Genomic DNA, 15,382 nt, shown 5'->3' with positions numbered 1-15,382 from the left:
TTTGAATTCAAATTCTGTGTTTCGCAATAACGAGTTGCGACAGGACCCTACTCATTGGAGTTATTGTTTACAGAAACGGCTCCTGTCCCCCCAAGCCTGCCCCTCCTCCTGGGAAGTTACGTGTGCTTAGTTGTGTGTGTGTAAACCTATGTGTATGCACGTAGGCGTGTGTGTATGAGTATGAGCGTGCGTGTGTGCAGGACATCGACGCCACCTACCAGAAGAAGCAGATTCCGGGGGACAATGCTCAGGACCAGCAGAGGACGGTGGGCTGTAGTGCTGCAGAGGAAATCGGGAGGAAAATAAAATCACAGTAACGTCAAGGACAGTCAAATGAGAACAATAAGCAATCGTGATTGCTCAATTGTGAATGAATAAGAAAATGAATGAATGACTAAATAAGGTAACTATTAAATAAAAGAATGTAAATGAAATAATTAATAAATAAATACGCAAGTGATTTTATAAAGTATTGAAGAAGTAAACGAAATGGAGCTGTTTCACTTTGTCCCATCTACTTTGCCCCACATGCACTTGAATAACTGTACAAATTATTTAAAACAACAAATAAGAAGCTTAATATTAAACAAATACTTTGCCGAATATTAGTAGATCTCAATTAATATTTAAAACATTAATTCCAAGAACTTTATCATCTAATAATAACAAAAATAATTTTTGACTTACAGCAAAATATTACAATATGAGTATCAATTTTTTTCTTTCTTTTTCTTTTCTTTTTTTTTTTTTCGCTCACAAAAGTAAATTTTTATAATTTGCTTTCAACTGTCAGGTCTCGCGTAGGGTGGTTAAGTAATTATATCATATTAAACCAAGATTTCTGTTCCTTGAATATAAGGCACGTGCGCAGACCAAGTTGATACCGAGTAATACTTAAGATTTATAAATTGTAAGGATTATTTCCTTTTACCAGAAATGCTTAGAAATGCCCCCCCCCCCCAAAAAAAAAAGCATCTATCAGTCACATTTGAATTTCGACGTCTTGAATTCAAATTATTTTTTAGAAATCAGGAACTGCAATAAGACCCTACTCGTTGGGTTTCTTGTTTTTACAAATAAAATGGAATGATCAAGAAATTTGCACCCGTCATATTATGACTGGTGGTTTTCTAGAATTGGTGACACGAGGTATTTCCACAAAAAAGAAATAGTGATTAGATTGCCGTAATACAAATGAAGAATTTATAGCCGATATCCACCAGTAAGTATACTTATCATGAAGATTATTTACAGTGTATAACGTTATGTATTTTAATTTCTTATCAGTCTTAAATGACGGGATAAGTGGACAGAGTACTAAGTGCGTACCGAGTACCCGGTACCACACTAATTACTGCTATTCTTTCACCACTATTCTAGAGAAATTGATATAATTATTGTACATTACTGATTCTCGTGGGCATGTTCTACGTAATACATTGTTTTAAGCAGCTCCCCCCCACAAGGCCGTAGCCAGAGGGGGGAGGTCAGGGTGTCAGGCCCCTCTCGAAATTTTCAAAATCTTGCATGCTATAAAAACGCTCTCAAAAATGTTTCGCACTTCAACTCGAAAAAGTTAAAAATCTCCCCCCCCCCCCCAATATCACCGAAGATCGTCTAAACTTCCGTTTTAAAGGCTTCAATTCCAAAAAAATCTCCGTTGAAGCGCCCCCGAAAATTAGCGAAAAAGGGCCCACAAACCTCTCCTCCCACTATCGTTACCGAAGATGTTCTAAAACATGCGTTTTAAAGCTGACTTCAAAATTTTTTGCAGGAATATCTCTCTGCCCCCCCCCCCTCATTGAAATCATTAAAGATTATCTTAGTTTTCATGGCTTAAATTTCAAACATTTTTCAGAGGAGAGCGTCCGAAAACTCCTTTTTTCCCTAACAGCATTGAAAGTCAACCAAAATTACGTTTTCGGAGCTTCAATTGGGAAAGATGGCCAATCCACTTTACGTTACCGAAGATGATCTTTCAATCGTATTTTAAAGATTTCAGTTTCAAAAAAAAAAAAATCCCAGAGATTGACACCAAATCTCTCTCCTCCCTAACATTACCAAATATCGTTTAAAACTCCATTTTTGCAACTATAATTTCGGACATTTTCGGGGGAGAGCCGCCGCCGAACCCCCTTTCTCGTAGCATAATAGGTGATAATTGACAGTTTTAAAGGATACAATTTCAAAAAAGACCGGGGGAGCGCCTCTGAACCTCTATTTACATTACCAAAAGTTGTCTAAAATGCATTTTTAAAACTACAAATAAAGAAAATTTGCGAGGTCGGGCCCTGGAATCTCTCTTCCCCATAACATCACCAAATGTCTTCTAAAACTGCGTTTTTGAGCTATAATTGAAAAAAAAATTAGTTGGCGAGCTCCTGAAAAGCCCTTTTATTAACATAATTTAGAGATGTAACAATACTGCGGTTTTACAATTATCTTCATACCTCTTCTGCTTCTAACATTACAAAAGATCGTCAAAAACGAATTTTCAAGACTACAATTCCTTAAACTTACTGGGGCAGAAGCCGCTGCATTAAAAACACTTATGATATAAAAGAAGAGACCTGCATTTTCATACACCTCCTATTATTTTTTATTTGACTTCGGAATCGCCCTGAAGGTCGGATCATGCCGCGACAGCAACTTCTGACACTTACCACTGATCCAAAAGAGGGTTTTAACCCTTTTGACAAAATCAAAGACAGTCGAAAATTAGGTTTTTACGATCGTAATTCTGGAAAATTTTCGACTCAGAGTCCCCAATCCCTGCTATCCTCCCAAAAGTCACTTAAAAGTCCATTTTCAGAATTTTGATTTCGAAAATTTGCGAGAGGACAGCAGCTACTTACCCACCTCTTATGCAGTTACCAAAGAGAACTTTAGAATGTGTTTTAAGAAGGGAAAACTCCTAAATTTAAATCTCCTTCCCATAAACTCTCCCAAAGAAGATTTGTAATGGCATTTTTAAAGTTTTATTGTATATAACTTGAAATCCTCTCAAACCTCTTCTCTTCTCCACCAGCATCATCAATCGTAGACCTTATAATTTCAAAAACTTTCCGAGTTAAAGCAACCACCTCTCCCCCTAATATGTCCACATGCATCCCAAAATTGCGTTTTTTAAACTACAATAACAAAATTTCCCGGGGTCAACCCCAAATGCGTTTTTAGGGTTCAAAAATTTCCAGGGGAGCCTTCACAAAACAAACCCTTTTCCTTGTGTTTTTACCAAATATAGCCTGAAATTGCGTTAAAAAAATGTCTTTTGAAATTGCGTCTAAAATGAGGTATCAAACCCAATGTCAGTTTTTCAAAATATTAAAAATACTTCTGAATCTGCTCCTCTCTTATAAACAATAATTTAGGTGCTCCTGACCTTCAAAGCTCAGGAAAAGTGATTGGTGGTTTATATTACTATTTCATGTTCTAATTTGTGATCCAATTAAAGGTCTTCATGTCATTGGTATCTCTTTCACGATTGCGACATTTAAGACGCCACACATCATTTTTTGTACCAACAAACTTGTACATTATTGAATTTTGATTAAGTGATATTATAATAATAATAAATTATTTGGAGAGTGGGAAAAAAAATTATAAAATAAAAAAAAGCCTTCAAAACGGCCGAGAAGATAACCAGCAGTAGCAGTGCATTTTTTAAAGTAATATAAAATATTTAATATAGTTTGGAAATTCTTGGGATAATGACTGATAATCATCACTAAGGATCGCATTAAAATCTTTTATTTGATGTCCTAAAGGTATAAATAAATTAAGATTCCCCCTCCCGTTGAAAAAAAAAATCAGGACTGTAATTGCTAAGGGGGGCACCTAGGCATATCAAAATGACCGTTACGTAACGTTTCAGAAATTATTTATCAAATTTGTAGTCTCCAGTTACATTTCGTTCTCCAGCTGAGCTTTAATTTAGACTATGATGTGCGCAAAATTAGAAACGCTTGTATTTGTCTAATATTAACTGAGCAAATTGTAACAAACTTCATCTTCTACAGAAGAAAAGCTGTTTTCGACGACGTAAAATATTAAGGAGTGCGTATGTCAATTTTAAAATACCAATTTTTGATATTTATACATAATTACACTAGTGGCGCAATCAGAGGGGGGAGTGGGGATCACGGCCTCCCCCTCATAATGCTGAGTTGATTTTTTTAAACTATTCTTTATTATTGAAGCGAAGAAAAGAACAGGTCTTGGGAAAACACAGTGATTGTTGAAAGAAAAAAATAATAATGATGGGAAAAATCTAAATTTCTCTTTAAAAGAAATCTCTGAGATAAAAAAATTCAGCAGTATGGCTTACTGTGTTCTTATTGCCACCCCATTCATATTTCGTTCTTATCTCTCCCTCTTAAGTTTTAAAATTGACACTTCTCTAAAGTCCCCCCTTCACACACACACACACACACACCGAAAGCATTATGGAGAGAAGAGCGAGACTCTGAAATACCATTTTTGAAGATCTTCAATTTCACAAAAGTTCCAGGGGTAAGCCCCCAAACAAGATCGAAAATCGCTTAAAACTGCGTTTTTGGAACTTTAATTTCCAAAAATTACTGGCTCTAATGTTGCAAAATATGGTCTTAACAATCGCGTTTTTAAGACTTGAATTTCGGAAAATATTCGAGCAATGGTCGCTGAACCACCTTCCTCTAATATCATAAAAAAATAAGTTTTTAAAATTACACTTAGAAACAGTTTAAGTGGATTAGCCCCTGAATATAAATGCTTAAGTTTTTAGGACCATAATTTTGAAACAAATGTCCAGGAGGAGAGGCTCCAGAACCTCTTTTCTGTAAAATTGTTTATCCCGTAATGTTGTCTACAATTGCGTTTTTGAAACTTCAGTTTCTAAAATCCGGAAAGAGCTAGGAGTAATTGATTTCGAGCTATTTAAAAAAAACAAAAAACAAACAAACAAACAATCGATTGGAGGCAGTTCCCTGAGCTCCATTCTTTACCCTAACGTCAATAAATATGGCCTATAATCGCGTTTTTAAGGCATCTATTTCAACAGCTTTCCCCTTGCACCTTTTGCCCCCTAACATCAGCGAAGTCTAAAATTGCTTTTTAAAACTACAAGTTTCAAATTTTTCCCGGGGGTAACCCCCGGACCCCCCTTTCTTATCCGATCAGAGGTTATCCCCCCTCTCTTTTTGCCAACTACCCCCCCCCCCGCCCCCCGTTGGAAAAACTGGGTAATTCTGGGATTTTGCCAGAAGATGGCACAAATCGGGGTCGGATATGCACCCCTGCATTAACTAAATTGCAAAAAAAAAAGAGAAAACAAAATTTTTTCGCTGTAAAGTTTTTTTTTTTTGTCGGAAATGTCGTTTTTCTCCTATTAAATAAGGATGTAAGCCCCCCCCCCCCCCACCCATTGCTGCTTGATTCAAAAATAAAAGAAAGTTATGATTTTCTGCATTGTTAATAGTAGCAAACTATCATTTTTGTCGTGTCAATTAGAGGGCCTCCGGATCAAGTTGCGCCTGGGGCCTCAAAATCGCATGATCCGCCACTGATTAAGTACTCTAATTCCCTACGCATTTTCCGCCAATTATCTGTTTAAAAAAAAGTAAAATAAATGACGTACGATTATACACTGCTGCATATTTGTGCATCTTTTTTACTAAACGTCAAAGTATTGAAATTTCCTTATACGCTTTCAATGCTACGTAATATAAACAACCACACAGTCAAAGAGGAAGCCTTCATTCCTTTGCCTTTATTCCATTGTCTCGAAGTAATTAGTGTACTGTAATCACGATTTCAAGAAGAAATCTTTGGTTTTTGAATTAAGACCTTGAAACTTTAAAAGTTATTATTTCTTCGCATTTTTAATTTAATTGCTAGAATTGAACTTTCAATTAAAAAAACTTTGTTTTTTGATGTTATACTATTTGTTGTCACCGCAGATTATAAAGGTTTTCTTTTCTTCAGACTTTAGTGATTCTTTAATTTTATAACCAAGCTGTTTTCTTCTTTTATATATTTTGAAATTAACTAATTGCTTTTTTTTCCCTTGCATTTCAAAGTTGTTTGTTACAAAAGCAATCTAAGATTTTTTTTAGTTACATACTGAAATCATTTGAAATGGAGTTAACTTGTGTACTTAAGTAAATATCTTAATTTTTTTATTGTTAAAATGCTGTATTCATTCATTAAAACCTATGTTCTTGATTAGAGAAAAGCTCCCTATGAATGGATGTCAAATGGTTTCATCTGTTTTGCATAAATATGTCAGTTATTGATTGTTATTCTTGCAACAATTATTATACTGTTTGAAAACTTAGTTCAAAATAATTTCAATTACTTTTTAGTTCTATCATAAATACACATGTTTTTAAGAGTAATTTTAATACTTTCTTAAAATTCTTATGCTAAGTGGTTTCTGAAGTTAAGTTTTTTTTTCAATTCTCTATAATTTTTCCATGCAGAAAAATTTAATATACTATTTTGTAGGTTTTTTCCCCCCAAAAAATTGACTTGATATGTTTTTTTTAACCATTTAAATAAAAAAATTAGCATCTTTTTAAAATATACCTTTAGTTCACCAACTTTACACAACTTAAAACGTTTAAAATACTGCGTTTTATACAAACATACAATGGATTTCAAGTAGAGCAAAGAAAGAAAACCATTATCATTGGTAACGTAAATCAGGGAAATTTGGTGAACTTAATCAGGGAAATCAGGGAAAAGTCAGGGAACTTTTTTTCACAGTTCCTGTCGCCACCCTGTAATTTTAAGATACTTCAAATACCCGCTACAAATCCATGGTCAAACAGTTAGTGCATTTATGGTAGTTAGCGTTGATGCAGCTCGCCTTCTTTGCAGGCTGCCATCGGCATCTTGTCCTCGAAGCTGAACCTGCTGGATGCGGGCTACTTGGACCAGATCGAGGGCCGCCTGGTGCTCCTGCACCAGTGCATGCAACAGGTGGCGGAGAAGAGGCAGCAGATAGAGGATGCCGACAAGCAGAACAGGGTTGCTGAGCTCTACGAACTGGCCAAGAAGGTGGACGAGCTCAGCACCAGCCTGCCGCAGGTGGTCGAGAGGCTCGTCTCCCTCAAGGAGCTGCACGAGCAAGGTGAGTATCTTCCACTATAATATTAAAATCTGTTCGCGTCCGTCTGTCTGTCTGAAGATCGATCTTCTCGAGAACCACTGCGAATCGGGAGTCAAACGAGATACCGATCAATTCGAAATTTTCAAAAGAAAACAATAGGACCAATCTCATAATTGTACGACTTTAGTTAGCGGAGATATTAATTAAAACGTTAATTAACATAACCCTATTCAGAAATTTTTATTTCTTTCCTGTTGAAATTTTGCATATGGGTGAGCAAATAAAATTCTAATAATTGTGTCAAAAGAGATTTTTTTGGCTGCTGTCCAAATCTTAAAACAACGTTTCCATCTAGAATTTCATTTTACATTAGTTTAAAATTGGTTGTTCTATTCGGACATTTATTGTCTGTACTTTCTTATTTTTTCATATTCAACGTTCTTAACTCTTTTCAGCATATGAAAAATGTTTCTTTAGTAATGTTTATTGATTGTAGTGTAAGTTTATCATTCACCGGCCTCATATTTTGGTACATTTAGGATGTGCGACTAATTATCTTTATTTTGTTGGACTTTTTACCGTCACATGGGTGAGTTTTCGAATTGTAATAAATCTCTTTTTCCTTCCTGTTTCGATTTTTGCAATACAGTTTGCATCGTTAAAAGAACACGTTAAATTAAGATTGTTTGGATTTCTTTAAGTGAAACAGAGTTGAACAAAAAAGATTGTTTTTAAGGATTTTAACTAAAGCTTAATTGGAATCTGATGACTTGATAATAAATTAATGCTTATTGGTATTTAATAAGTCTTGGTGCTTTAGTTTCACGTAATTAACAAAAAAGTGTGTGTAATTTTATGTAAAAAGCTGATTGTAATTGTACATAAATATTTCAGATATATTTTATCAGATTTAATTCAGTTTAAAGTGAGCACATATTATAGTTGAGAATGCATATATTTTCATCTTTTGTGCTAATTGAAAATACTCATAACTTGTATTATTGATAAATATGATTAACGTTAAAGAGGTTTTTGCCAAAAAAATGCTCTACTGGTGTTTTGCAAACCTTGCATTACGCGTAATTATTTACTCCTTAGCGCTTTAGAAACTGATGTCAGAATAATACAAAAACATGAATTGAACAGCTCTTTCATTTTTTAAGTAGCCTGTGCAACGCCGGGCACGCAGGCTAGTATATAATTAAAAACTGAGCGTATGTATCTATGTATGTTTGTATGTCCAAGTTTCTTGTCCCGAACGACAGTGAACTGACCATCGAACCAGGTATCGATGGATTCCTAATCTTCCTGTCCTATCTAATATAATCCTCCGATATTAATTAGCAGAGATATCAATTAAAAACTATTAATTATGACACTTACATTTTGACTTAAAATCCCTATTTTTTGAAGGCTTTCCTCCATTCAAATCATTCATCTCAGCTTTCCGCAACAATGCTTTCATTAAAATTCGTAACCCCCCCCCCCCCAATGAGAAGAAAAATCTGTTGTCATTTTTTTTCTCAAATAAGAACAAATAAAGTTCTGGATTTTGTTTTAAGGCTTTTTCTGTAATTAGGGGATTTAAAATGTTTCCTTTTTGGTTTTTTTTCTGCAATCTGCCACAAAATTTTACTGATTTTTTTTTTTTTGTTCAAGCCTGGTTGTTGAACACCTTTCACTTGACATAACTTTTTTATTTTCGAGGTGGACCGTACAAAGCCAGGCAATGCAGCTAGTCATGACATCATTGCCACCGATTCTCCTGATTAGCAAGGGTCGGAGTCGGGCCGATTTTGGGGTAAAGGAGACGGAGTAGGGAGTCGAAGGTTTAAAATTCGAAGAGTCAGAGTCTGTTATTTTCCCTTTAAGTCTGCTAGAGTTGCGGATCCAGAAATTTTTGTAAGCGGGGTCAAGTCCCGATGGGCAGCGCTATTATAGCTCCTAAGTAAAAAGTATCGATTAAGCATATCCTTCCAAAGGTGATGGAGCACCCCCCCCCCCCAAATGAGATTGAAACCTTTTCTTATTGTCCCTTTTTTAATTTTTCCAATGGATCATATTCTTTCAAATTTTTATCAAAAGCCATATTACTTTTGGCAGACCAACTGGTCACGACCGTGATCTTAGAATATATGAGATTACAGTTATAAAATAGTTAGAAAAGCATAAACAATACAGAAATGTGGTTAGAGATGGAAGGGTGCTCTGAAAAAACGTTTAACTCATTATAAATGATTGTTATTTTGAAAAGGAACAAAAAACTCAAAATAGCAATAGCTCAGTAAATGAACCAAATCAATCCTTTGAGTTTTGACGCACTAAGAAGAAATACCTTACAGAACCAAACACATTAATTCCACTACATTTTCGGATCTAAGAAATTGAAGTAATAGTAAACATAATAAAATTCTTGTTACAGGGGTTCAGCTGGCCCTTTGACCCTCCCCTGACTCTGCAACTCTCTTAGTGCTTTCAGAGTCAGACAAAATTTGGTGTATTGGAATCGGAGTCAAAGGCTCTAAAATTCTGGCTGTAATTTTCCCTCCGACTGCCAATTAGAAATGGACAATAGGGGGGCGGGGATTCTCAGGTTTTTTTCAGAGAATTTTGTTCCACCCGGGAAATCTCAAGCACAAAATTATGTACTTAAAATTTTTAAGTACTTACACTTGAATACCATTTTTGCAGGGTTGGGTTTTGGACTGTCCTAAAAGTATGCTAAAAGCTAAAGGGATGTAATCTAATCTATTCGTAATGCATAAATATGCTTAAATAATAAATGTTTTTTTTTTTAAATCTATGTAAATAAAACAGAGAATATATTTGTATGTGTATTGTTCCCTATACAAATCCTCAGTTTTCGTTGGATCTCAATCAAATTTGGCAGGGAGGTGCTTGGGCACCCGAGAAGGAACGTGGGGGGGTTTTCAAATACCAAAAAAGAACCGAACCGTTCAAATTTTAATTTTAGGGCCCGAAAATGGCATTAAATGCTCTTTCTACCCGAAATAATTATCCAATCAGTTTGAATTTGGCGCCATTCGAAAGCACGCAAAAAACACCCATAAAGTTCCTTCATTTCCTCCGAATTTAAAAAAAAAAAGAAAAAAGGCTGCAAAATCACACGGAAAAAATTAAAAAGCACTGCTAAGCTTAATGGAACAGAAATTCTAAATCGAAAAATTGTTTGCGAGATCTCGTTTAAAATTAGCATTCAGAAAGTTGCCACTTTTTTTTACTTGCCACTTTTTTTTACTCGGCTAAATAAAATTTTGTTTTCATTTTGAGGTAAAATTTTCCCCTTTTGATTATTATTTGGCGATTTATCTTCTTTCTTTGTTTTTGTACCGCCAGCAGAAGATAATCAGGAAAGTTGCGTTTAATTTGTTCGGGAATTTTTGATTTGACGTTTTCTTTCTCTAAAAATGATTGCTTGGACAGGAAATTTTAGTTTTTTTTCCTCCCCCTAATTGAAGCCTGATTGTTGAACATGCGCCACTTGACATAACATTTATTTTCGAGGTAGACCATGCAAAGCTGGGCAATGCGGCTAGTCGCATAATAAAGAATAATAATTTGATGATTACATATATCAGTGGCGCCAGCACACGGGGGGCGGTCCGCCCCGGGTTTCACCCATCTGGGGGGTGCCACCCATAGTGCAATTCCAAGTTTCAAAAAAAAAAAAAAAAATGAAGCTAAAATGCATTTTTAAGACTGCAGATTTGAAAATTTTCTGGGGGGAACCCCATACCCCCCTTTTTCCCAGCCCTTATCATGGAGTGAGTAATATACCCAAAATTAGGTTCATATTGTCAATACTTAGACCTAGTTGTAACTTGTTTTATACCAAAAGACTGAACCCCCATTATCTTTCCCTATGTTTGAGATATGTTTGAAATAATTTAAGGGTCATCCATTTGATACACCCCCTTACTTTTTTGACCTCTCGACGACCTGCACACATGCGTCTAGGGCAAGTTACATAAAAAGCGTTCATAGTTTTTATTTTTCGTTTGTACATTAGCCAAATTAAAACTTAACTTGCCTTAACAAAAATGTAGTTGTTTCTGAAAATTGAATTTCATGTTTACACACAACCTTTTTTTCAACGTTTGTAGGAGGGGGGGGGGGGTATGACACCATAAATTACTGCTCAGGGTGTCCTCCATGCTAGTTAAGCCACTGATTATATGCACTTATTTAATGCATCAATTAACCAACGTTTTGATGCACAAAAATTGCAAAATTACTGCAGACGTGTTTTGGTATTACAAGAACACCTTTTTCAATGCAAAGAAGTGTGAGATTTTGGATAAAAAGTCTCTTTTCTGAGATGACTTTTCCTTGTAACACCAAAACACGTGTCTGCAGTAATTTTGCAATTTTTGTGCATCAAAACGTTGGTTAATTGATTCATTTAATTTTCAAGTACAAATGGATTTATTTGTTATATGACTTATATTTTAAAACTTGAGCAATTTCTTTTTTAAATTTATTTTTTTAATACATCCTGTTACAACGAACTTCAAGGGACCACAAATTTTGTTCGTTGTAATGGAATTCAAATAATGTAACGGCAGTTATGTAGGGACTGAAAATGTATTTCGTTAAAACGGGAATTTCGTTGTATTGGTATTTGTTGTAACGGAATTTCACTGTAATACATTATGTAACTACAATAAACAATAACTATAGTAGCTTGACAATTTTTAGAAACAAATTGGTGGCATTTTCCTAAAGTAGTTTGGTGGTAATTTAGTTTTAGATTATGAAAGAGAAGAAAATCTTCAAAGCTGTAAAAAACTCTCATATATATATATATTAAATTTTTTTTTCTCTTTAGTTCAAAAATTGTCCTCATTTATTACATTTAAGTCAATTATTGTATTATATTTTGAACACTTTCCTTTGCACACATGCATGAATGTCGAAAAATTTGGTTACTATTATGGACCCCCCCCCCCCCCAAAAAAAAAAAAAACTTATGAGCACAAATTGAAATTTTTAATGAAGAATTAAACTTCTGTGTAACTTGATTAGAATTATCTGCATAAATAGGTTACATATGTATTTATACTTGAATATTCGCCATTGAATAAATATTCAATATATAACATAGCTTTGACACATTTTGTTTTTTATATTTTCTTACAAAATAGTTTTTCTAAAAATGTAGTTTTGAACAGGACGGTAAAGACCATGGTATTTACCGTGGTTTTTACTGTAGTGTTCAAAACCTTGCCAACCCTGCTTTTTTGTTAAAATATTTTTTTTCATGTTCAGTATTCCTCATGAAAACATTAACTTTGTTATTCTAAGTTTTAAGATGACTTAATTTCCCTGTACTCTAAAGTATTATTCGATACTTTTCTCATTCCATTGACACTGAATATATACACAAAACAGAATTTACGTATATTAATAATATCAATTAGTGGTAATGTTTAAGTAAAAAGGTCAATACATTTTCATTTAATGAATATGTATCTATGTGCAGACTTTTTTTTAAAGTTTATCCATGTACATTGTCTAATTTTCAGTTTTCAGTGTTAGCTGCTACGTGATACATTACAAAATATCCAATATATTTATATATGTAGTTTTTTAATTATGTTGACTTCTTTATTTTATTATTATTTATTTATTTATTATTATTATTTTGCAGCTCTCCAGTTTAGCAAAGCTCTAACTCAATTGGATACCACTCAACAACAAATAGCAAATTCTTTGAAAGGAAATGAAGTCCTGTTGAAAGAAGTAAGTTTGAACAAAAGTACTTTATTTTTTCAAGACTGGTACCTTTTCCTTGTGCATCCATGTGTGAAATATAATGTATCTTCTCCTAAATTAATGTCAGTGAAAAATTTTTGAGAAATCATTACCAAATGTATCAACCTGTATCAATTTTTGATTTTTAAGGGTAGCTACTGATACTGGAAATTTACTAGTTTTTTTTTTTTTTTTAGTTGAAACATTAAAAAAAATATTGGAACACTCGTTTGAATGGAATTCAAGCCAATGTAAATGAACTGAAGAGCAATATTTGCAGGTGTCAATGATAATTCAGGCTATGATTGGCCTTTTTAAAAATTTGTTAATGAAAAAAACTATTATGGGGAGTAATGAATTGTAATAATAATGTGCGTACTATTTATCCTAGAAGTAAATTAGCAAAACTGAAAAACATCGACTTTTCGACCATTACTTCAATTCAGTTTAATTCAAACGGAATTTTTACCCCAGTTATACACCCAGTTGAAGAGATATTCTCTCCCATTATTGTGGGCAAAGAATTGAATTGTGTGATTGTACTTACAAGACAATGTTCTGTGAGCTGGCTTCTCTCTCCCTCTCACACTATTTCTATATTAACCACTGAATAAATTTGACGAGCTAGATACAGCGGAAGTTACTGGCACATTTGCACATGCCCGTGTCTCACTCAGGTGATCTTTGTTGTGTCTTTATTGACCATGTGTTATTTTATTTGTAATGCAATCTGTTCTACTAAAAATAGATAGTTCAGATCATAATTTAACTCGTTTATGCAAGTGTATGTGCTTAAAATCCTCAAAATTACCCTTTTCTTTTTCAGGTACAAGCCACCTTTGTGAAGAACACTGAAATGATTGAAGCTAATATATCCAGCTTAAATACTAGATTATCTGCTTTAAAATAATAATGGAACTCATTAGTTTCGCTTTTTATAGGATTTTTTGCATCTGTGATCACATTTTTAAATTTTTCATTAATTTATGTTTGATTGTATTTAGCTTTCTAATTTTAAATATGGCTGCTTTTTTCGCGTGCAAGCAAAATTATAATAAACCTATTACCTTTTTACATGTTTTCATTTATTTTGTTTGGATATGACATTCCAAAAACCTGTACTTTCAGTACTCAATGTATGAAACCACACTCTGCAGTATGGTAGTCTCTCATTGCAGGAACAGTCAAAATGACACTACAAGCAAATTTTAACCGCATTTGATCAATATAGTCTTCTACGAGGCGTGTTTTTAAAGTAAGTTCCGTTTTTATATAAAAAAGGAACGAGTACAGATAGAGCTAAGTAATTTAGTGCACAAAAATCCACCACCCTTACGCTATTTTTCGACATTGCTCCCGTGATTTTCCAAGCATTTGTCATAGCGTGGTACAGGTTTTTGTATACCTATTTGTACAAAGTTACTGCCCGTTTAGTCAACCATGAGGACTCTTACAGGGCTTTGGCTGGGGCGTTTTTGAACATCCTCTGGTCTGCCCTCACCTCGCTCGCAACATCTTTCATTTGTTTCGGCATCTAAAGTCTTTCCAAGGTGGTCTGTGGCACAACAGCAATAATGAGCTCAGAGAACATGTTATCCCGTGGCTGACTACACAGGCGGTAATTTTCTATGAATAGGTATACAAAAACCCGTACCACGCTATGACAAATGTTTGGAAAATTACGGGAGCAATGTCAAAAAATAGCATAAGGATGGTAGATTTTTGTGCAATAAATTTCTTTGCTCTATCTGTACTCGTTCTTTTTTTATATCAAAACGGAACTTACTTTAAAAATACGCCTCGTATATGAGGTTAAAGATACAACTGACATAATAATGTATTTGCTAGTTGAAGTCAAAAGATTCAACTGGGTAAAATGGAATCCCCAGAAAGCTTTGAATCTTTTTCTGCCTGATTCGATTCATAACTCCCGTACACTCTCAAAGATGAGTTTTTAATTTTTTGCCAGTTGCTTCAACCATCAACTCACTCATTCTTGAAAGAATAAAACACGTACCTGTGTTAAAAACCTCTTTTTCGGCACTACAGGACAGGCCAAGGTCGTCTCAATAAGCTAGATAAATATGGACACACACACATATATACAGTGGTGGACAAAAGTATAGACTCAGTTTAAATTATTTTCATTGAAGTAAAGATGAATAGTTGAAGAAATAGTTCTAAAATTAGCATATCTTATCAATTAAATTAAAAAATTCATAAAATTAGATAATTTGCAAATTTGATATTTTATCATTACGTGAAACCTGGACAAAAGTATAAACTCAGAGGTAAAAAATCCAGGAATATAAGAAAGTTTCGTTCCAAAATGTTAATTTAACGCCATAGAATGAATCAATGTTGCCATCAGTGATTGCTAAAAGTTTTGTTTTTGGAAATTAATAAGAAACATATAAATGCACCGCTGGACAAAATTATAAACTCTTTTTTTTTTTTTTTTTCATTTTTTTCAATCATAATTTAACTCGGTTAAAACACTTTTTGTTCCAGTAA

At 34.1% G+C, this 15,382-nt stretch overlaps 1 protein-coding gene across 1 annotated transcript in view; it reads left to right on the top strand.

The window, feature by feature from the left end:
• LOC129233318 (dynactin subunit 2-A-like) overlaps positions 1-13,930 on the top strand; it is a gene marked incomplete at its 5' end in the record, with an annotated part of 38,848 nt that extends 24,918 nt beyond the window's left edge. Inside the window, 3 exon segments of the mRNA XM_054867369.1 lie at positions 6,862-7,114; positions 12,765-12,856; positions 13,695-13,930. Of these exon segments, the coding sequence (XP_054723344.1) occupies positions 6,862-7,114; positions 12,765-12,856; positions 13,695-13,778 (429 nt within the window).
• Positions 13,931-15,382: the final 1,452 nt, after the last annotated feature.

This window comes from Uloborus diversus, unplaced genomic scaffold, assembly GCF_026930045.1.
Source record: "Uloborus diversus isolate 005 unplaced genomic scaffold, Udiv.v.3.1 scaffold_331, whole genome shotgun sequence".
Lineage (NCBI taxonomy): Eukaryota > Metazoa > Arthropoda > Arachnida > Araneae > Uloboridae > Uloborus > Uloborus diversus.
This window is presented reverse-complemented; position numbering and strand designations above follow the sequence as displayed.